General features: G+C 52.3%; 1 protein-coding gene and 1 long non-coding RNA gene across 2 annotated transcripts; both read left to right on the top strand.

Moving 5' to 3' along the window:
* Positions 1–15,414: 15,414 nt before the first annotated feature.
* On the top strand, positions 15,415–18,039 carry LOC306939517 (uncharacterized protein; the record flags this gene model as incomplete). The annotated part of the gene is made up of 6 exons (XM_079524104.1): positions 15,415–15,546; positions 16,397–16,579; positions 16,709–17,401; positions 17,519–17,579; positions 17,698–17,823; positions 17,969–18,039. 6 exons carry the CDS (start codon positions 15,415–15,417, stop codon positions 18,037–18,039), a joined length of 1,266 nt encoding a protein of 421 aa, XP_079380230.1.
* An 872-nt stretch (positions 18,040–18,911) lies between these two features.
* LOC306939151 lies at positions 18,912–20,022 on the top strand. The gene is made up of 4 exons (XR_013791843.1): positions 18,912–18,952; positions 19,052–19,311; positions 19,387–19,552; positions 19,716–20,022. It is a non-coding gene; the product is annotated as an uncharacterized lncRNA (long non-coding RNA).
* The last annotated feature ends 3,706 nt before the right edge of the window (positions 20,023–23,728 follow it).

Genomic DNA, 23,728 nt, shown 5'->3' with positions numbered 1-23,728 from the left:
TTAATATCTGCAAGCTCACATACTGCCACCGTGTCTTGTGTGTGTGCTTAAAGGGGAATTTTAAGACTTGGTTGTTGGGTACCGCAAAGAGGCCATTGTTACGCCCACGTGGAGGGGACTAGTCGTTGACTGACCGGCAGGGCACTGGTGTGTGGATTGAGTGCTTTCCTCTATGGCCAGCATGTACAACTCATACTTACCTGGCAGGGTAGACACCATGATCATGAAGGTGGTTCATCCTCGGCGAGGCTCAGCCATTGCACCCCGTGCTTTGCTGACCCGGGCGAATTCCCCAAATGTGGGAATCTCGACTGCACAATTTCTGGTAGTGGGGGACTGCGTTCGCGCTCTCCCCTGATTAAGTGTTGAAAACATGCGGATAGTGCTGGAAAGGAGCCCTACCCTACCTGAAAAACACCCAATGTGGCGTTTTGCCTGGCTCTCCACGCGGCCCCGGGGAGCCTTGTCACCCAGGAGGGGGAGGGGGTGGCCTGGGCCAGCCTCTAACGTGACTTCCGGGGCACGAGTGTAAAATCTTCAAAGTGTGGACAGCAGAAAGTCGTTTTGCCCGGCCCTCCACTCGGACCCAGGAAGCCTTGGGCCCCCACCGGGGTGCCAGGCCCGAAGCCAGCTAAACCCACGACCCGGCTCTCCATCCGAACCCGGGTACCTTTTGCCCTGCTCTCCACTCGGACCCAGGGAGCCCTGGTCTCCCACCGGGGTGCCAGGCCCGAAGCCAGCTAAACCCACGACCCGGCTCTCCATCCGAACCCGGGTACCCACTCTTAAGCACCCCCCCCCGGAATCTTCACAATCTAACACCAGGTGCTGTAAGCTTTTCATTAACGCATTGGCTACTGCCATCTGCTGTATATGGGCCGTACCGGCCACCGCTGCCTTTGCTTACGGCCATACCACCCTGAACACGCCCGATCTCGTCCGATCTCGGAAGCTAAGCAGGGTTGGGCCTGGTTAGTACTTGGATGGGAGACCGCCTGGGAATACCAGGTGCTGTAAGCATTTTCATGTCGGCATACTGAATGAGCAATGGTCATTCATGAATGGCCATGCTAAACACTAGATCTTTGTGCACCACTAAAACTTTTTGCCCCCCAAAGCGCATAGGCCACGCCTACATCATTAAACCCCACCCTCAATCCGACAGGCCCCGCTTTCAACCCGGACACCCGCTCTTAACCACCCACCCAAGACGCCTTAAACCCAGCCGCGGGGGCACAGGGCCACCTCGGACTGTGAAATAACGCATGTGCTGTTTTGCGGAGCTGCCCACGCCAAGTGTGTGCGTGCACGCGCGCCGTTAAGCGCTTGACCGGCGCGGCTAGAGGCTTTGCCGGCCGCTGTGGCAAGCGGGTAGAATTACTCGGGTCTCTCTTCATGACGAATAAGCCTTTCGCCTTTTACTAAAGACTTCCGTGGAGAGGGACGTTGATGAGTTATGGATATTTTTGGAAGGCCTTGCCCATTGGACAAGGCCAGCTCAGCTGTTGAAGAAAATGACATGGAGCACGGTGGTGCGCTCGGTTGTCTTGAGTGCAAATAGGTGTGAGCGCTTTAACTAATAGTATCGAAGGTTCTCAAAATGTGTCAAAGTCTTAATATCTGCAAGCTCACATACTGCCACCGTGTCTTGTGTGTGTGCTTAAAGGGGAATTTTAAGACTTGGTTGTTGGGTACCGCAAAGAGGCCATTGTTACGCCCACGTGGAGGGGACTAGTCGTTGACTGACCGGCAGGGCACTGGTGTGTGGATTGAGTGCTTTCCTCTATGGCCAGCATGTACAACTCATACTTACCTGGCAGGGTAGACACCATGATCATGAAGGTGGTTCATCCTCGGCGAGGCTCAGCCATTGCACCCCGTGCTTTGCTGACCCGGGCGAATTCCCCAAATGTGGGAATCTCGACTGCACAATTTCTGGTAGTGGGGGACTGCGTTCGCGCTCTCCCCTGATTAAGTGTTGAAAACATGCGGATAGTGCTGGAAAGGAGCCCTACCCTACCTGAAAAACACCCAATGTGGCGTTTTGCCTGGCTCTCCACGCGGCCCCGGGGAGCCTTGTCACCCAGGAGGGGGAGGGGGTGGCCTGGGCCAGCCTCTAACGTGACTTCCGGGGCACGAGTGTAAAATCTTCAAAGTGTGGACAGCAGAAAGTCGTTTTGCCCGGCCCTCCACTCGGACCCAGGAAGCCTTGGGCCCCCACCGGGGTGCCAGGCCCGAAGCCAGCTAAACCCACGACCCGGCTCTCCATCCGAACCCGGGTACCTTTTGCCCTGCTCTCCACTCGGACCCAGGGAGCCCTGGTCTCCCACCGGGGTGCCAGGCCCGAAGCCAGCTAAACCCACGACCCGGCTCTCCATCCGAACCCGGGTACCCACTCTTAAGCACCCCCCCCCGGAATCTTCACAATCTAACACCAGGTGCTGTAAGCTTTTCATTAACGCATTGGCTACTGCCATCTGCTGTATATGGGCCGTACCGGCCACCGCTGCCTTTGCTTACGGCCATACCACCCTGAACACGCCCGATCTCGTCCGATCTCGGAAGCTAAGCAGGGTCGGGCCTGGTTAGTACTTGGATGGGAGACCGCCTGGGAATACCAGGTGCTGTAAGCATTTTCATGTCGGCATACTGAATGAGCAATGGTCATTCATGAATGGCCATGCTAAACACTAGATCTTTGTGCACCACTAAAACTTTTTGCCCCCCAAAGCGCATAGGCCACGCCTACATCATTAAACCCCACCCTCAATCCGACAGGCCCCGCTTTCAACCCGGACACCCGCTCTTAACCACCCACCCAAGACGCCTTAAACCCAGCCGCGGGGGCACAGGGCCACCTCGGACTGTGAAATAACGCATGTGCTGTTTTGCGGAGCTGCCCACGCCAAGTGTGTGCGTGCACGCGCGCCGTTAAGCGCTTGACCGGCGCGGCTAGAGGCTTTGCCGGCCGCTGTGGCAAGCGGGTAGAATTACTCGGGTCTCTCTTCATGACGAATAAGCCTTTCGCCTTTTACTAAAGACTTCCGTGGAGAGGGACGTTGATGAGTTATGGATATTTTTGGAAGGCCTTGCCCATTGGACAAGGCCAGCTCAGCTGTTGAAGAAAATGACATGGAGCACGGTGGTGCGCTCGGTTGTCTTGAGTGCAAATAGGTGTGAGCGCTTTAACTAATAGTATCGAAGGTTCTCAAAATGTGTCAAAGTCTTAATATCTGCAAGCTCACATACTGCCACCGTGTCTTGTGTGTGTGCTTAAAGGGGAATTTTAAGACTTGGTTGTTGGGTACCGCAAAGAGGCCATTGTTACGCCCACGTGGAGGGGACTAGTCGTTGACTGACCGGCAGGGCACTGGTGTGTGGATTGAGTGCTTTCCTCTATGGCCAGCATGTACTACTCATACTTACCTGGCAGGGTAGACACCATGATCATGAAGGTGGTTCATCCTCGGCGAGGCTCAGCCATTGCACCCCGTGCTTTGCTGACCCGGGCGAATTCCCCAAATGTGGGAATCTCGACTGCACAATTTCTGGTAGTGGGGGACTGCGTTCGCGCTCTCCCCTGATTAAGTGTTGAAAACATGCGGATAGTGCTGGAAAGGAGCCCTACCCTACCTGAAAAACACCCAATGTGGCGTTTTGCCTGGCTCTCCACGCGGCCCCGGGGAGCCTTGTCACCCAGGAGGGGGAGGGGGTGGCCTGGGCCAGCCTCTAACGTGACTTCCGGGGCACGAGTGTAAAATCTTCAAAGTGTGGACAGCAGAAAGTCGTTTTGCCCGGCCCTCCACTCGGACCCAGGAAGCCTTGGGCCCCCACCGGGGTGCCAGGCCCGAAGCCAGCTAAACCCACGACCCGGCTCTCCATCCGAACCCGGGTACCTTTTGCCCTGCTCTCCACTCGGACCCAGGGAGCCCTGGTCTCCCACCGGGGTGCCAGGCCCGAAGCCAGCTAAACCCACGACCCGGCTCTCCATCCGAACCCGGGTACCCACTCTTAAGCACCCCCCCCCGGAATCTTCACAATCTAACACCAGGTGCTGTAAGCTTTTCATTAACGCATTGGCTACTGCCATCTGCTGTATATGGGCCGTACCGGCCACCGCTGCCTTTGCTTACGGCCATACCACCCTGAACACGCCCGATCTCGTCCGATCTCGGAAGCTAAGCAGGGTCGGGCCTGGTTAGTACTTGGATGGGAGACCGCCTGGGAATACCAGGTGCTGTAAGCATTTTCATGTCGGCATACTGAATGAGCAATGGTCACACCCACCCAAGACGCCTTAAACCCAGCCGCGGGGGCACAGGGCCACCTCGGACTGTGAAATAACGCATGTGCTGTTTTGCGGAGCTGCCCACGCCAAGTGTGTGCGTGCACGCGCGCCGTTAAGCGCTTGACCGGCGCGGCTAGAGGCTTTGCCGGCCGCTGTGGCAAGCGGGTAGAATTACTCGGGTCTCTCTTCATGACGAATAAGCCTTTCGCCTTTTACTAAAGACTTCCGTGGAGAGGGACGTTGATGAGTTATGGATATTTTTGGAAGGCCTTGCCCATTGGACAAGGCCAGCTCAGCTGTTGAAGAAAATGACATGGAGCACGGTGGTGCGCTCGGTTGTCTTGAGTGCAAATAGGTGTGAGCGCTTTAACTAATAGTATCGAAGGTTCTCAAAATGTGTCAAAGTCTTAATATCTGCAAGCTCACATACTGCCACCGTGTCTTGTGTGTGTGCTTAAAGGGGAATTTTAAGACTTGGTTGTTGGGTACCGCAAAGAGGCCATTGTTACGCCCACGTGGAGGGGACTAGTCGTTGACTGACCGGCAGGGCACTGGTGTGTGGATTGAGTGCTTTCCTCTATGGCCAGCATGTACAACTCATACTTACCTGGCAGGGTAGACACCATGATCATGAAGGTGGTTCATCCTCGGCGAGGCTCAGCCATTGCACCCCGTGCTTTGCTGACCCGGGCGAATTCCCCAAATGTGGGAATCTCGACTGCACAATTTCTGGTAGTGGGGGACTGCGTTCGCGCTCTCCCCTGATTAAGTGTTGAAAACATGCGGATAGTGCTGGAAAGGAGCCCTACCCTACCTGAAAAACACCCAATGTGGCGTTTTGCCTGGCTCTCCACGCGGCCCCGGGGAGCCTTGTCACCCAGGAGGGGGAGGGGGTGGCCTGGGCCAGCCTCTAACGTGACTTCCGGGGCACGAGTGTAAAATCTTCAAAGTGTGGACAGCAGAAAGTCGTTTTGCCCGGCCCTCCACTCGGACCCAGGAAGCCTTGGGCCCCCACCGGGGTGCCAGGCCCGAAGCCAGCTAAACCCACGACCCGGCTCTCCATCCGAACCCGGGTACCTTTTGCCCTGCTCTCCACTCGGACCCAGGGAGCCCTGGTCTCCCACCGGGGTGCCAGGCCCGAAGCCAGCTAAACCCACGACCCGGCTCTCCATCCGAACCCGGGTACCCACTCTTAAGCACCCCCCCCCGGAATCTTCACAATCTAACACCAGGTGCTGTAAGCTTTTCATTAACGCATTGGCTACTGCCATCTGCTGTATATGGGCCGTACCGGCCACCGCTGCCTTTGCTTACGGCCATACCACCCTGAACACGCCCGATCTCGTCCGATCTCGGAAGCTAAGCAGGGTCGGGCCTGGTTAGTACTTGGATGGGAGACCGCCTGGGAATACCAGGTGCTGTAAGCATTTTCATGTCGGCATACTGAATGAGCAATGGTCATTCATGAATGGCCATGCTAAACACTAGATCTTTGTGCACCACTAAAACTCTTTTTGCCCCCCAAAGCGCATAGGCCACGCCTACATCATTAAACCCCACCCTCAATCCGACAGGCCCCGCTTTCAACCCGGACACCCGCTCTTAACCACCCACCCAAGACGCCCTAAACCCAGCCGCGGGGGCACAGGGCCACCTCGGACTGTGAAATAACGCATGTGCTGTTTTGCGGAGCTGCCCACGCCAAGTGTGTGCGTGCACGCGCGCCGTTAAGCGCTTGACCGGCGCGGCTAGAGGCTTTGCCGGCCGCTGTGGCAAGCGGGTAGAATTACTCGGGTCTCTCTTCATGACGAATAAGCCTTTCGCCTTTTACTAAAGACTTCCGTGGAGAGGGACGTTGATGAGTTATGGATATTTTTGGAAGGCCTTGCCCATTGGAAAAGGCCAGCTCAGCTGTTGAAGAAAATGACATGGAGCACGGTGGTGCGCTCGGTTGTCTTGAGTGCAAATAGGTGTGAGCGCTTTAACTAATAGTATCGAAGGTTCTCAAAATGTGTCAAAGTCTTAATATCTACAAGCTCACATACTGCCACTGTGTCTTGTGTGTGTGCTTAAAGGGGAATTTTAAGACTTGGTTGTTGGGTACCGCAAAGAGGCCATTGTTACGCCCACGTGGAGGGGACTAGTCGTTGACTGACCGGCAGGGCACTGGTGTGTGGATTGAGTGCTTTCCTCTATGGCCAGCATGTACAACTCATACTTACCTGGCAGGGGAGACACCATGATCATGAAGGTGGTTCACCCTCGGCGAGGCTCAGCCATTGCACCCCGTGCTTTGCTGACCCGGGCGAATTCCCCAAATGTGGGAATCTCGACTGCACAATTTCTGGTAGTGGGGGACTGCGTTCGCGCTCTCCCCTGATTAAGTGTTGAAAACATGCGGATAGTGCTGGAAAGGAGCCCTACCCTACCTGAAAAACACCCAATGTGGCGTTTTGCCTGGCTCTCCACGCGGCCCCGGGGAGCCTTGTCACCCAGGAGGGGGAGGGGGTGGCCTGGGCCAGCCTCTAACGTGACTTCCGGGGCACGAGTGTAAAATCTTCAAAGTGTGGACAGCAGAAAGTCGTTTTGCCCGGCCCTCCACTCGGACCCAGGAAGCCTTGGGCCCCCACCGGGGTGCCAGGCCCGAAGCCAGCTAAACCAACGACCCGGCTCTCCATCCGAACCCGGGTACCTTTTGCCCTGCTCTCCACTCGGACCCAGGGAGCCCTGGTCCCCCACCGGGGTGCCAGGCCCGAAGCCAGCTAAACCCACGACCCGGCTCTCCATCCGAACCCGGGTACCCACTCTTAAGCACCCCCCCGGAATCTTCACAATCTAACACCAGGTGCTGTAAGCTTTTCATTAACGCATTGGCTACTGCCATCTGCTGTATATGGGCCGTACCGGCCACCGCTGCCTTTGCTTACGGCCATACCACCCTGAACACGCCCGATCTCGTCCGATCTCGGAAGCTAAGCAGGGTCGGGCCTGGTTAGTACTTGGATGGGAGACCGCCTGGGAATACCAGGTGCTGTAAGCATTTTCATGTGGCATACTGAATGAGCAATGGTCATTCATGAATGGCCATGCTAAACACTAGATCTTTGTGCACCACTAAAACTTTTTGCCCCCCAAAGCGCATAGGCCACGCCTACATCATTAAACCCCACCCTCAATCCGACAGGCCCCGCTTTCAACCCGGACACCCGCTCTTAACCACCCACCCAAGACGCCCTAAACCCAGCCGCGGGGGCACAGGGCCACCTCGGACTGTGAAATAACGCATGTGCTGTTTTGCGGAGCTGCCCACGCCAAGTGTGTGCGTGCACGCGCGCCGTTAAGCGCTTGACCGGCGCGGCTAGAGGCTTTGCCGGCCGCTGTGGCAAGCGGGTAGAATTACTCGGGTCTCTCTTCATGACGAATAAGCCTTTCGCCTTTTACTAAAGACTTCCGTGGAGAGGGACGTTGATGAGTTATGGATATTTTTGGAAGGCCTTGCCCATTGGACAAGGCCAGCTCAGCTGTTGAAGAAAATGACATGGAGCACGGTGGTGCGCTCGGTTGTCTTGAGTGCAAATAGGTGTGAGCGCTTTAACTAATAGTATCGAAGGTTCTCAAAATGTGTCAAAGTCTTAATATCTACAAGCTCACATACTGCCACTGTGTCTTGTGTGCGTGCTTAAAGGGGAATTTTAAGACTCGGTTGTTGGGTACCGCAAAGAGGCCATTGTTACGCCCTCGTGGAGGGGACTAGTCATTGACTGACCGGCAGGGCACTGGTGTGTGGATTGAGTGCTTTCCTCTATGGCCAGCATGTACAACTCATACTTACCTGGCAGGGGAGACACCATGATCATGAAGGTGGTTCACCCTCGGCGAGGCTCAGCCATTGCACCCCGTGCTTTGCTGACCCGGGCGAATTCCCCAAATGTGGGAATCTCGACTGCACAATTTCTGGTAGTGGGGGACTGCGTTCGCGCTCTCCCCTGATTAAGTGTTGAAAACATGCGGATAGTGCTGGAAAGGAGCCCTACCCTACCTGGAAAACACCCAATGTGGCGTTTTGCCTGGCTCTCCACGCGGCCCCGGGGAGCCTTGTCACCCAGGAGGGGGAGGGGGTGGCCTGGGCCAGCCTCTAACGTGACTTCCGGGGCACGAGTGTAAAATCTTCAAAGTGTGGACAGCAGAAAGTCGTTTTGCCCGGCCCTCCACTCGGACCCAGGAAGCCTTGGGCCCCCACCGGGGTGCCAGGCCCGAAGCCAGCTAAACCAACGACCCGGCTCTCCATCCGAACACGGGTACCTTTTGCCCTGCTCTCCACTCGGACCCAGGGAGCCCTGGTCCCCCACCGGGGTGCCAGGCCCGAAGCCAGCTAAACCCACGACCCGGCTCTCCATCCGAACCCGGGTACCCACTCTTAAGCACCCCCCCCCGGAATCTTCACAATCTAACACCAGGTGCTGTAAGCTTTTCATTAACGCATTGGCTACTGCCATCTGCTGTATATGGGCCGTACCGGCCACCGCTGCCTTTGCTTACGGCCATACCACCCTGAACACGCCCGATCTCGTCCGATCTCGGAAGCTAAGCAGGGTCGGGCCTGGTTAGTACTTGGATGGGAGACCGCCTGGGAATACCAGGTGCTGTAAGCATTTTCATGTCGGCATACTGAATGAGCAATGGTCATTCATGAATGGCCATGCTAAACACTAGATCTTTGTGCACCACTAAAACTTTTTGCCCCCCAAAGCGCATAGGCCACGCCTACATCATTAAACCCCACCCTCAATCCGACAGGCCCCGCTTTCAACCCGGACACCCGCTCTTAACCACCCACCCAAGACGCCCTAAACCCAGCCGCGGGGGCACAGGGCCACCTCGGACTGTGAAATAACGCATGTGCTGTTTTGCGGAGCTGCCCACGCCAAGTGTGTGCGTGCACGCGCGCCGTTAAGCGCTTGACCGGCGCGGCTAGAGGCTTTGCCGGCCGCTGTGGCAAGCGGGTAGAATTACTCGGGTCTCTCTTCATGACGAATAAGCCTTTCGCCTTTTACTAAAGACTTCCGTGGAGAGGGACGTTGATGAGTTATGGATATTTTTGGAAGGCCTTGCCCATTGGACAAGGCCAGCTCAGCTGTTGAAGAAAATGACATGGAGCACGGTGGTGCGCTCGGTTGTCTTGAGTGCAAATAGGTGTGAGCGCTTTAACTAATAGTATCGAAGGTTCTCAAAATGTGTCAAAGTCTTAATATCTACAAGCTCACATACTGCCACTGTGTCTTGTGTGTGTGCTTAAAGGGGAATTTTAAGACTTGGTTGTTGGGTACCGCAAAGAGGCCATTGTTACGCCCACGTGGAGGGGACTAGTCGTTGACTGACCGGCAGGGCACTGGTGTGTGGATTGAGTGCTTTCCTCTATGGCCAGCATGTACAACTCATACTTACCTGGCAGGGGAGACACCATGATCATGAAGGTGGTTCACCCTCGGCGAGGCTCAGCCATTGCACCCCATGCTTTGCTGACCCGGGCGAATTCCCCAAATGTGGGAATCTCGACTGCACAATTTCTGGTAGTGGGGGACTGCGTTCGCGCTCTCCCCTGATTAAGTGTTGAAAACATGCGGATAGTGCTGGAAAGGAGCCCTACCCTACCTGAAAAACACCCAATGTGGCGTTTTGCCTGGCTCTCCACGCGGCCCCGGGGAGCCTTGTCACCCAGGAGGGGGAGGGGGTGGCCTGGGCCAGCCTCTAACGTGACTTCCGGGGCACGAGTGTAAAATCTTCAAAGTGTGGACAGCAGAAAGTCGTTTTGCCCGGCCCTCCACTCGGACCCAGGAAGCCTTGGGCCCCCACCGGGGTGCCAGGCCCGAAGCCAGCTAAACCAACGACCCGGCTCTCCATCCGAACCCGGGTACCTTTTGCCCTGCTCTCCACTCGGACCCAGGGAGCCCTGGTCCCCCACCGGGGTGCCAGGCCCGAAGCCAGCTAAACCCACGACCCGGCTCTCCATCCGAACCCGGGTACCCACTCTTAAGCACCCCCCCGGAATCTTCACAATCTAACACCAGGTGCTGTAAGCTTTTCATTAACGCATTGGCTACTGCCATCTGCTGTATATGGGCCGTACCGGCCACCGCTGCCTTTGCTTACGGCCATACCACCCTGAACACGCCCGATCTCGTCCGATCTCGGAAGCTAAGCAGGGTCGGGCCTGGTTAGTACTTGGATGGGAGACCGCCTGGGAATACCAGGTGCTGTAAGCATTTTCATGTCGGCATACTGAATGAGCAATGGTCATTCATGAATGGCCATGCTAAACACTAGATCTTTGTGCACCACTAAAACTTTTTGCCCCCCAAAGCGCATAGGCCACGCCTACATCATTAAACCCCACCCTCAATCCGACAGGCCCCGCTTTCAACCCGGACACCCGCTCTTAACCACCCACCCAAGACGCCCTAAACCCAGCCGCGGGGGCACAGGGCCACCTCGGACTGTGAAATAACGCATGTGCTGTTTTGCGGAGCTGCCCACGCCAAGTGTGTGCGTGCACGCGCGCCGTTAAGCGCTTGACCGGCGCGGCTAGAGGCTTTGCCGGCCGCTGTGGCAAGCGGGTAGAATTACTCGGGTCTCTCTTCATGACGAATAAGCCTTTCGCCTTTTACTAAAGACTTCCGTGGAGAGGGACGTTGATGAGTTATGGATATTTTTGGAAGGCCTTGCCCATTGGACAAGGCCAGCTCAGCTGTTGAAGAAAATTACATGGAGCACGGTGGTGCGCTCGGTTGTCTTGAGTGCAAATAGGTGTGAGCGCTTTAACTAATAGTATCGAAGGTTCTCAAAATGTGTCAAAGTCTTAATATCTACAAGCTCACATACTGCCACTGTGTCTTGTGTGCGTGCTTAAAGGGGAATTTTAAGACTCGGTTGTTGGGTACCGCAAAGAGGCCATTGTTACGCCCTCGTGGAGGGGACTAGTCGTTGACTGACCGGCAGGGCACTGGTGTGTGGATTGAGTGCTTTCCTCTATGGCCAGCATGTACAACTCATACTTACCTGGCAGGGGAGACACCATGATCATGAAGGTGGTTCACCCTCGGCGAGGCTCAGCCATTGCACCCCGTGCTTTGCTGACCCGGGCGAATTCCCCAAATGTGGGAATCTCGACTGCACAATGTCTGGTAGTGGGGGACTGCGTTCGCGCTCTCCCCTGATTAAGTGTTGAAAACATGCGGATAGTGCTGGAAAGGAGCCCTACCCTACCTGGAAAACACCCAATGTGGCGTTTTGCCTGGCTCTCCACGCGGCCCCGGGGAGCCTTGTCACCCAGGAGGGGGAGGGGGTGGCCTGGGCCAGCCTCTAACGTGACTTCCGGGGCACGAGTGTAAAATCTTCAAAGTGTGGACAGCAGAAAGTCGTTTTGCCCGGCCCTCCACTCGGACCCAGGAAGCCTTGGGCCCCCACCGGGGTGCCAGGCCCGAAGCCAGCTAAACCAACGACCCGGCTCTCCATCCGAACCCGGGTACCTTTTGCCCTGCTCTCCACTCGGACCCAGGGAGCCCTGGTCCCCCACCGGGGTGCCAGGCCCGAAGCCAGCTAAACCCACGACCCGGCTCTCCATCCGAACCCGGGTACCCACTCTTAAGCACCCCCCCGGAATCTTCACAATCTAACACCAGGTGCTGTAAGCTTTTCATTAACGCATTGGCTACTGCCATCTGCTGTATATGGGCCGTACCGGCCACCGCTGCCTTTGCTTACGGCCATACCACCCTGAACACGCCCGATCTCGTCCGATCTCGGAAGCTAAGCAGGGTCGGGCCTGGTTAGTACTTGGATGGGAGACCGCCTGGGAATACCAGGTGCTGTAAGCATTTTCATGTCGGCATACTGAATGAGCAATGGTCATTCATGAATGGCCATGCTAAACAGTAGATCTTTGTGCACCACTAAAACTTTTTGCCCCCCAAAGCGCATAGGCCACGCCTACATCATTAAACCCCACCCTCAATCCGACAGGCCCCGCTTTCAACCCGGACACCCGCTCTTAACCACCCACCCAAGACGCCCTAAACCCAGCCGCGGGGGCACAGGGCCACCTCGGACTGTGAAATAACGCATGTGCTGTTTTGCGGAGCTGCCCACGCCAAGTGTGTGCGTGCACGCGCGCCGTTAAGCGCTTGACCGGCGCGGCTAGAGGCTTTGCCGGCCGCTGTGGCAAGCGGGTAGAATTACTCGGGTCTCTCTTCATGACGAATAAGCCTTTCGCCTTTTACTAAAGACTTCCGTGGAGAGGGACGTTGATGAGTTATGGATATTTTTGGAAGGCCTTGCCCATTGGACAAGGCCAGCTCAGCTGTTGAAGAAAATGACATGGAGCACGGTGGTGCGCTCGGTTGTCTTGAGTGCAAATAGGTGTGAGCGCTTTAACTAATAGTATCGAAGGTTCTCAAAATGTGTCAAAGTCTTAATATCTACAAGCTCACATACTGCCACTGTGTCTTGTGTGCGTGCTTAAAGGGGAATTTTAAGACTCGGTTGTTGGGTACCGCAAAGAGGCCATTGTTACGCCCTCGTGGAGGGGACTAGTCGTTGACTGACCGGCAGGGCACTGGTGTGTGGATTGAGTGCTTTCCTCTATGGCCAGCATGTACAACTCATACTTACCTGGCAGGGGAGACACCATGATCATGAAGGTGGTTCACCCTCGGCGAGGCTCAGCCATTGCACCCCGTGCTTTGCTGACCCGGGCGAATTCCCCAAATGTGGGAATCTCGACTGCACAATTTCTGGTAGTGGGGGACTGCGTTCGCGCTCTCCCCTGATTAAGTGTTGAAAACATGCGGATAGTGCTGGAAAGGAGCCCTACCCTACCTGAAAAACACCCAATGTGGCGTTTTGCCTGGCTCTCCACGCGGCCCCGGGGAGCCTTGTCACCCAGGAGGGGGAGGGGGTGGCCTGGGCCAGCCTCTAACGTGACTTCCGGGGCACGAGTGTAAAATCTTCAAAGTGTGGACAGCAGAAAGTCGTTTTGCCCGGCCCTCCACTCGGACCCAGGAAGCCTTGGGCCCCCACCGGGGTGCCAGGCCCGAAGCCAGCTAAACCCACGACCCGGCTCTCCATCCGAACCCGGGTACCTTTTGCCCTGCTCTCCACTCGGACCCAGGGAGCCCTGGTCTCCCACCGGGGTGCCAGGCCCGAAGCCAGCTAAACCCACGACCCGGCTCTCCATCCGAACCCGGGTACCCACTCTTAAGCACCCCCCCCGGAATCTTCACAATCTAACACCAGGTGCTGTAAGCTTTTCATTAACGCATTGGCTACTGCCATCTGCTGTATATGTGCCGTACCGGCCACCGCTGCCTTTGCTTACGGCCATACCACCCTGAACACGCCCGATCTCGTCCGATCTCGGAAGCTAAGCAGGGTCGGGCCTGGTTAGTACTTGGATGGGAGACCGCCTGGGAATACCAGGTGCTGTAAGCATTTTCATGTCGGCATACTGAATGAGCAATGGTCATTCATGAATGGCCATGCTAAACACTAGATCTTTGTGCACCACTAAAACGTTTTTCCCCCCAAAGCGCATAGGCCACGCCTACATCATTAAACCCCACCCTCAATCCGACAGGCCCCGCTTTCAACCCGGACACCCGCTCTTAACCACCCACCCAAGACGCCTTAAACCCAGCCGCGGGGGCACAGGGCCACCTCGGACTGTGAAATAACGCATGTGCTGTTTTGCGGAGCTGCCCACGCCAAGTGTGTGCGTGCACGCGCGCCGTTAAGCGCTTGACCGGCGCGGCTAGAGGCTTTGCCGGCCGCTGTGGCAAGCGGGTAGAATTACTCGGGTCTCTCTTCGTGACGAATAAGCCTTTCGCCTTTTACTAAAGACTTCCGTGGAGAGGGACGTTGATGAGTTATGGATATTTTTGGAAGGCCTTGCCCATTGGACAAGGCCAGCTCAGCTGTTGAAGAAAATGACATGGAGCACGGTGGTGCGCTCGGTTGTCTTGAGTGCAAATAGGTGTGAGCGCTTTAACTAATAGTATCGAAGGTTCTCAAAATGTGTCAAAGTCTTAATATCTACAAGCTCACATACTGCCACTGTGTCTTGTGTGCGTGCTTAAAGGGGAATTTTAAGACTCGGTTGTTGGGTACCGCAAAGAGGCCATTGTTACGCCCTCGTGGAGGGGACTAGTCGTTGACTGACCGGCAGGGCACTGGTGTGTGGATTGAGTGCTTTCCTCTATGGCCAGCATGTACAACTCATACTTACCTGGCAGGGGAGACACCATGATCATGAAGGTGGTTCACCCTCGGCGAGGCTCAGCCATTGCACCCCGTGCTTTGCTGACCCGGGCGAATTCCCCAAATGTGGGAATCTCGACTGCACAATTTCTGGTAGTGGGGGACTGCGTTCGCGCTCTCCCCTGATTAAAGGGACACTTCACCCTTTTAGCAAAAAAATATATGTCAATGACCTTTATAAGATTTAGAACACTTGCCTGGCGTTATTTTTTGTGTAATCTCTGGTTTTAGATATTTGATATTATCGAAGTGGCTTTGACGTCAGAGACACTCTTCCGTGTTCCTTAATAACGTCAACTACCAGAATGCTTTGCGCAGCCAACCTCCCCGAGGGGGCGCGGTTCCCAAACACATCCACCCTGTGATCCACGCTGGTTCCACCCAGGTTGAATAGACAATAACATCACCGGGCTATACACACAACACCTGTCAACACAGCTGGGCATGCTTAGCGCCCAGGTGCTGGGTATAAAATCTCGGGAGCGCCATATTCACTTTGTAGAGTAGGAGTTCAGAGCAGTCTTGAGTTATCAGATTTGTTTCTTGAGTAGTATTTGTATTTGCGACTTTTTGGAAGTGTAATCATGTCAGTGTGTCGACGTTGCGCGGTACCACACTGTACAGCTCGGAAGCGGAGGGATCATCCTGGTGAAGTTAGCTCTTTCCAATTCCCAGTCAACGACCCAGAGCGTTGCAGGGAATGGGTCAGAGCAATCAGGAACCCGAAGTACAACGAGAACACGCCACTCATGGAGCTACAGAATGAGCGTGTGTGTAGTCTGCACTTCCAACCGGAGGAGTTTGAACGGGGCGACATGACGAGGTACCGTCTTATGGGTGGTAGAAAGCCTGGAGCCGTGCTGTCGACCACCGCGGTTCCTTCTATCAACCTGGAGGAACAAGCAGAGGCCGTTGAAGCTCCGCCAGCGAAAAGGAGTCGCACAGAGGTACTCATATAAAGTTATTTACAGTAACGGCCAAGCTACACCAGGCTTTTCGCGCACAAAACGCACGCCGCGCGTTTAGGGTAAACGTGCGAGAAAAGCCTGGTGTAGCGTGGCCGTAATCATTGTCATAGTACTGTTTTGATCGAATCGTGGTAGTATTTAGTATACAGTATGAAACATGACTTCATCCGAGTACATTGAGAAAACATGGCTATAACATAGCATAAATGAGGGTCTATACATTTGGCTGCCATGCCATGGTGGCCCCATCTTTTTTGTTGTTTGTTTGGCGTTTTAATAAACGTCTTTTTCAACGCACGCTATCAAAACCCACAACTGTAAACATTTGGAGGAACATGTCAGTTCCTTTCAAATTCACTTTTCAACGTTGGAAAATATAGTTCAATAATGCCTCCCTCCCTCCAAACTGGTCACAGACTGGGCCAGATGTTTCACAGCACTGCTGTAATGCCATTTATTGTGATCTTACACTTCTCATATTCCTCACATGATTAGTGTTAGTCAGGAAAAGAAACGAGTCAAATTAATATAATGCCAAAATAAAACAAATGTGTATATTGCTTGGACAACAAGTCTGAGAAACTATTTTAAATAAACCAGGGGTCTACAACCTTTTAGAAAGTGCCATGTTTGTATTTTCTAAATAGGCAGTGTGCCATGTCAATTGTCAACATTAATTTTAATGACACCACATAGATAATTCCAACATATTTTGATTGTACACAAATATAACCTTGTCTACCCCTGGACTAAACCATTCCTCACCAGGCCTCATACAGCTGTCCAGATGTAGACATTTTTTGTAGTAACTGTTTCTACTCTCAACCAGACAGAGGAACCGTCGCACAGTGTTCCAGTGGCAGTGGCAGTGCCAGAGGAACCGGTGCACAGCGTTCCAGAACTTCCAGTGGTAGTGGCAGAGGAACCGTCGTACATCGTTCCAATGGCAGTGGCAGTGCCAGAGGAACCGTCGTACAGCGTTCCAGTGGCAGTGGCAGGGCCAAGTCAATCTGTAAGTTAGCCTTGCTGTTTGAAAAAAAAAACTCACTTGAGAATATAGGTTGTCATCCATTTCTAGCTGCATATGTAATTAAAAGTTTCATATGAAAGAGATTGCTATCAAATTCTGTTTTTCATTCAGACCACAGGATATCCTTCCAGTGAATTTGAGAGTTCTTCTCAGACCAGTGTGGAGGCTGATGACCCAGGGGATGACAGCTTCCAGCCCGAGACAACCTCATCTGGGGAGGAGGAGGAGGAGGACGACGACGACGACGACGACGTGAGATTTACTGGGAAGGTCCTTGTGGATGAGGAGAGAATAATGTCCCTCTTCAAGTTCTGCCAGGTCTGTGGAGAAGCTATCCTTGACACAAATGTGCACAAGTTCTATACTGGTGCACAGCTGAAAGTCAAGTGGCAGTGCAATGGCGGCCACAAGGACACATGGAGGTCATCGCCGGATGTCAGGGGAATGCCAGAGGTCAACCTGCAAGCTGCTGCCTCTGTTCTGTTTACGGGGGGCACCTTCACTGAGCTTTCAGAGTGGTCTAAGGCAATGAAGTTGCATATGATTGGTACCACAACATTCCATGCAATCCAAAAGGCATATCTACACCCTGCCATTGAGGCACTGTACCAGCAACAGCGGAATGAACTCCTGGCACGAGTCTTCCAGAAGCAGGCACCAGAGGATGATGATATGTGGCCCCAACAACTGCCCCAACTCTTGGGTGATGCCAGATGTGACTCACCTGGATTCAGTGCAAAATACTGCCATTACTCCTTCATGTTGGACGACACGAAGGAGATCATTCACACTGAACTAGTACAGGTGATTTTGAGGTTTTTAAATGTTGTATTCACAGCAGGATCGTCAGAGTGTAGTAGCATGCTGTTATTGAAATAACTTTCGGTTCTGCTGCGTTTTGTTTCTTGCTCCTCCTTCCAGGTCACAGAAGCATCCAGCTCCGTTATGATGGAACCAAAGGGCTTCAAGCGTGGACTGACAGGTCCTCATTATGCTTTATTGCTGTTATGTTGCCTTGTTTGTTTCATTTTGATAATTGTACAGCACCTTGTAACTATGTTTTGAAAGGCACTTCATAAATCAAATGTCCATACTTGCAGTGCTGCTTGGTATGGGGCTAGATGTGGAGGTGATAGCCACAGACCGCTCTCCCTCAATCAGGAAGATGATGAGGATTGAACACCCCGAGATCAAACACGAGTTTGATATATGGCATACTGCTAAAGGTTAGCTTTATTTATGGCGGGTATTGGTTGTGTAGAACGGTGAGAAAATAATGTCTCGGGTTCAAAGCTGTTTATATACTAAGCTCATATTATGCTTATATACTGTGATGCAATACAGTGCACTGTGTGTGTGTTGTTTTTGCAGGTTTCCTAAAAAAGTTGAAATCCAGAAGCCAGAAAAAATGCATGGAGCTATTGCGCGGTTGGACAATGTGAGTGTTTTGTCAAAGTAGACACATTTCAAACATGCCATTTGTTCGGGATGTCTAATCACTTTTTCTTGATGTATGTTCTTCAAAGGTCCATTTATAACCACATGTGGTTTTCCTGTGGAACCTGTGAGGGTGACACAGAGGTGAGGGATCTGTGCATCTATAATATTCTGGATTGTTCTCAGACAGTTGCAATTTCTTTCCATTGTGCCAGTCATCACCAAGCAGTGTAACTGATATTCACACTACTGTAGCTACTGCAGCAGCGCTGGCTGTCCGTCCTTCACCATGTGTGTGATGAGCACACGTGGACAGAGGATGGCAACACGTACCGGTGCTGTCATCTTCCAATCAGTGCAGATCAGCGGCGGAAGACGAAGTGGCTGAAGAGTGACTCTGCATCCTTCAGGACGCTGGCCTCACTGGTACAGGACGGTAGGCTTCTGAAGGACCTTGGTCAAATGGGGCTCTTCATGCATACTGGTAAGTTCCAATTTTCAAATGATACATACTGTTTTACAGTAGGGGCTATATCTTGCGCAACACCTTATCTCTAAACTAATTTGCCATATTTTACTATTTAAAAAAACCTTTTAAAATAGTTCAAATAGCTGATCTACAAGCTCACAATGTCTGGATGTAGATGGCTAGTTGAACTATTGTAAAAGGTTTTTTTTAAATAGTAAAAATGGAAAATTAGTTTAGGGATAAGGGTGGCGCAAGATGGAGCCCTAGATGTTTATGTGCTTTCATGCTGCAACACACAGGTGAACTGGAGGTGTTCCACAGTGCTCTTCTGAAGTACATGCCTAAGCGCCAACACTTCTCCTATATGGGGATGCAGGAGAGATCTCATCTTGCCATTATGGACCACAATGAAAATATTGTAAAGAGGAGGCAAGCCACTACTACTACAGGTGTGTTTTGGGAGCAGATATATCAAATTTTATTTGTTACACTTGCAGCATAATTTCAATGGTGAGTCCTTCTCAAAACTTTTTTCTCCTTCATTTTAGGTGCACTGCGTCACAAGAGGGTCGCTTGCAGGCGCTCAGGCAAATGGGTCATAAAAAAGATTTACAAGCCTCGCACCACCAACTTCAGACACCGGCTCATGGACATGGTGTATGAGCGCCGTCAGGACCCAGATGTGCAGTACAAAGCCCCGACATCCTCACTTGATCAGCCTCAACCAGATCTTCCACCCAACATTGCTCCGACACCTGCACCTCCACTGCAGGAATTACTGGCCAGGCATATGAGTCGGCTCTAACAGGTAAGTCCTACATGATGAGAAACCAAAAGTCTTCTCCTTGATTGTGACAGTGACACCTCTCCTCTCCTGATGCAGTTGCTGCCGGGGACCATGCAGATGACTCAACGTTGATGGGCTTCTTCAGTGACGGCAAGACTGTACAGTGGTGTCATGACAACCTCAAACTCAACGAAGGACACTCAAGGAGCTGATTATGGACCACAGGAGGCTGGGAATCTACTGTGTTGCAGCAGTGGAGACGGTCAGCAATTTCAAGTTCCTTGTCGCGCTGCTTCATTCCATTGTCATTACTTGAACCCTGCAGTGTTGTGTGTGTGTGTATATACATTTGATCTGCTTATATTGAGAACATAACTTTTGACACATCTGACCATTTTCTTGTCTTCTATGTCTCTCATTTGCAGGAAATGGAAAATGGCAGTTTTGTTCAACACTCAAAGTTCAAGTACACATCACGAGGACCTCCAAATGGTCCACAAACTGCATGTGCTGAAAAAGGCAGAACACTTTCCATGATCCATCAAGCTGGGTGTTGAGTCTTGCTGCTGCATGGCTATGTGGCACATCAAACAGGAATTATCACTTCTATCTTCCTGTATTTTGTAAATGCAAATCATTTCACACATTTTCACTCCTCTAAACTTGTGATGTGACAATAACTGGACCAGATATCATATTTATATATTTGGAGTACAAGGAAAGTGTGTTGGATACCCATATACTGTTTTGGCAGAACATGTCTGTGCATTCATGCTTATTCTACAGCTTACTCAATGCAATTTGAGAAACCACAACGCATACAATGTTACTATTATTTCTAGGTGTGCCTATTGAATCAAGCAGCAATGCAAACGTTTTACCTGTATCTCATTACTTATGTATTTGTCAATCAAGGTGTGCCTATTGAATCAGCAACAATGCATCATGTTCGTCCTTCGCAAGCGAAGATGGCCAATTGACTTCACGTCTTGTGGGTGCGAAGATGGCTGATGAGGCCGGTCCGTGCACGGAATGTCCCATTGCTGTGAGGGCATGTGATGTCTGGGGGGTGGCTAGCAGAGCGCCAGTTGGAGCACTGTTGGGCATCGGCCTCCCAGGTCTCAGGATCCAGACCGCAGCTCTTGAGGCTGGCCTTCATTGCTTGTTTATTTTTAGTGAATGGTTGCCATGGAGAATTTTGCATATTGTAATGCCCTGGTTTTAGAGAACATTCTTGTATGTGCCGATGTTGAAGTAAAAAGAAAAAAAACTACTGCATCACTGTGTCCTTTTCCCATTGTTAGCATATACCAAGCTATGTCATGTACGATGCAATTGTTATTTGTCAGCCCGTGAAGTTGATAATGGTGATACATCATACATATTGACCTCAGGCTAGTAGACTTGAATGCTTAGAAAGCATTCTAAGCTCTCTGCTTATGTTTTTTACTCTTCACATGTTCTTGGGTAGTTTTCACTGTTATCTGACTAATGGACAGTAATATTTCTTTATCAGACATTGTCAAATAAATCCTGGGCCAAATGAGACTATCAGACCATTTCTAATGATGTTCAAAAGGACCCTTCACTTTACAGTGTCAGTGCCACAGCTGAAATGCTATCAAATGGTTATGAAACAGTTGAATTACTGGTCAAGTAATAAATACAGTATCCTACTTATTACAATATTGCACCCAAAATGTGAAGTTCAGTGTTATTATAGGCAAACATTCAATGAATATTGCAACCAAAATGTGAAGCTCAATTTTATTGACAAAAGTATAGAAGAGTATATAGCAACTGTTATAGTTCTCCAAAAGCTGCACGGACTTCCTGGAAACCACGGTACTGTCCCGTTGGAGAGGGAAATTTGGACCGGATGGCCTTTATGACACACGCTGGTAAGACTATACGGTTTTCAGCACCAAGTTTCTCGCCTTGTAAAGTCCACTCCAAAAAGTGCCTGTAGGCCACCAAGCGATATTGACTGAAAGATATAATTGACAGAAGTGATTAGATACAACTAATGTCAGACACAGACTGGAATATTCCACTAATATGACGGCTCGAAAATAATACATAGCAGTTGAATAGAATTGACTCTTTCAATGCTTACAGTAAATTTACACACTGTCCTAAAGTCTTATTGACATGTAAAACGAGAACAGTGGTTCCCAAGGTGGGGTGTTGATTTTACAATATAAATTGGGGTTTCCAGAGATAGAAATGCCATTAAAATGGGGGTCCGTAGACTAATGCATGTCAAACTGGGGGTCCTTGACATGAAAAGGTTTGGGAACCACTGGTCTAGAAGAAGGAATGCAAGCCACCACTAGTCAAACAAACAATAACACAATTTCCAGCTGCGTGTAGCTCCAGAAATCCAAGAATAAAGATAGATTGATGCCATATTGGTGTGTTGCTCAAGTAGGATAGGCCAGGCTTATTATTGTATTTAGAAAACAGGCTAATGCACTCAGATCAGGACTCGTGTTGACTCCTAGCCCTGGTCCAGTGCGTTAGACACTCGACCAGGGCTAGTTGGCTCCATCATGTACCTTCAGCTGGTTTAGCATACCCAAAGCAAAAAGACAACGTAAGAAGTTGAAGAGCGGCTACAATGCTACATTTCTATTTTCTAGCAATAAACTTACTCGTGAGTCAACAGTCCATCCAAACCCGCTGGTTCGGGTTGTTCCGCCCAGTTCTTTTTGGGAATCCTGAAATAGGTTTCCAGGACATGTCTGTCTATGTGCGGTCCAAAACTGTCGTGGATAGTGACACATATCGGCTGCCCTGGTGCCCCCCCCCTGGCATCTCGCTCATCCAACAGTTCATCTAACAGGAATTGTGCACGGGGGAATTCATGGCAACACAGCGAGTCTCTTTCAGTGTCCATGGGCACGCAGTTGGTGCACAGGCACCAGGAATCATTCCCGACGCGCTGCTCCTCCACGTCCGTCCCAGCAACAACTACTGCTGCCTGCCTGGCTGCAGCAGCAGCTGCCTCCTCCTCGTCTCTGCGCTGGAGTTGTTCCTCTGTGTATACTGGTTCAAACAAATAACCCTGCTGCACTTCTGATTCCACAATGACTTGGAAATAGTCCTCTTCGTCCATGGAGCGCTCACTCTCTGGTGTTCCTGCAGACGCCATGATGTAAACAATGCGAGGAATGCAGCGGTGCGGTGGGGGTGGAGTCATCAAAGGTTGTAGGAGGTAGAGACCAGCCCCAAAACACAGTCGTCACGGAAGGGACACCCCAGTGTCAGTGACGACTGTGTTTTGGGGCTGGTCTCTGACGAGACAACCTGTAGTCCGGAAGGAACACGGAAGAGTGTCTCTGACGTCAAAGCCACTTCGATAATATCAAATATCTAAAACCAGAGATTACACAAAAAATAACGCCAGGCAAGTGTTGCTAAAAGGGTGAAGTGTCCCTTTAAGTGTTGAAAACATGCGGATAGTGCTGGAAAGGAGCCCTACCCTACCTGAAAAACACCCAATGTGGCGTTTTGCCTGGCTCTCCACGCGGCCCCGGGGAGGGGGAGGGGGTGGCCTGGGCCAGCCTCTAACGTGACTTCCGGGGCACGAGTGTAAAATCTTCAAAGTGTGGACAGCAGAAAGTCGTTTTGCCCGGCCCTCCACTCGGACCCAGGAAGCCTTGGGCCCCCACCGGGGTGCCAGGCCCGAAGCCAGCTAAACCCACGACCCGGCTCTCCATCCGAACCCGGGTACCTTTTGCCCTGCTCTCCACTCGGACCCAGGGAGCCCTGGTCTCCCACCGGGGTGCCAGGCCCGAAGCCAGCTAAACCCACGACCCGGCTCTCCATCCGAACCCGGGTACCCACTCTTAAGCACCCCCCCCGGAATCTTCACAATCTAACACCAGGTGCTGTAAGCTTTTCATTAACGCATTGGCTACTGCCATCTGCTGTAAATGGGCCGTACCGGCCACCGCTGCCTTTGCTTACGGCCATACCACCCTGAACACGCCCGATCTCGTCCGATCTCGGAAGCTAAGCAGTGTCGGGCCTGGTTAGTACTTGGATGGGAGACCGCCTGGGAATACCAGGTGCTGTAAGCATTTTCATGTCGGCATACTGAATGAGCAATGGTCATTCATGAATGGCCATGCTAAACACTAGATCTTTGTGCACCACTAAAACTTTTTGCCCCCCAAAGCGCATAGGCCACGCCTACATCATTAAACCCCACCCTCAATCCGACAGGCCCCGCTTTCAACCCGGACACCCGCTCTTAACCACCCACCCAAGACGCCTTAAACCCAGCCGCGGGGGCACAGGGCCACCTCGGACTGTGAAATAACGCATGTGCTGTTTTGCGGAGCTGCCCACGCCAAGTGTGTGCGTGCACGCGCGCCGTTAAGCGCTTGACCGGCGCGGCTAGAGGCTTTGCCGGCCGCTGTGGCAAGCGGGT

This window comes from Electrona antarctica (assembly GCF_951216825.1).
Source record: "Electrona antarctica genome assembly, chromosome: 16".
NCBI classification, from domain to species: domain Eukaryota; kingdom Metazoa; phylum Chordata; class Actinopteri; order Myctophiformes; family Myctophidae; genus Electrona; species Electrona antarctica.
The sequence above is the reverse complement of the archived record's forward strand: the minus strand, read 5'-3'. Positions and strand labels throughout refer to the sequence as shown.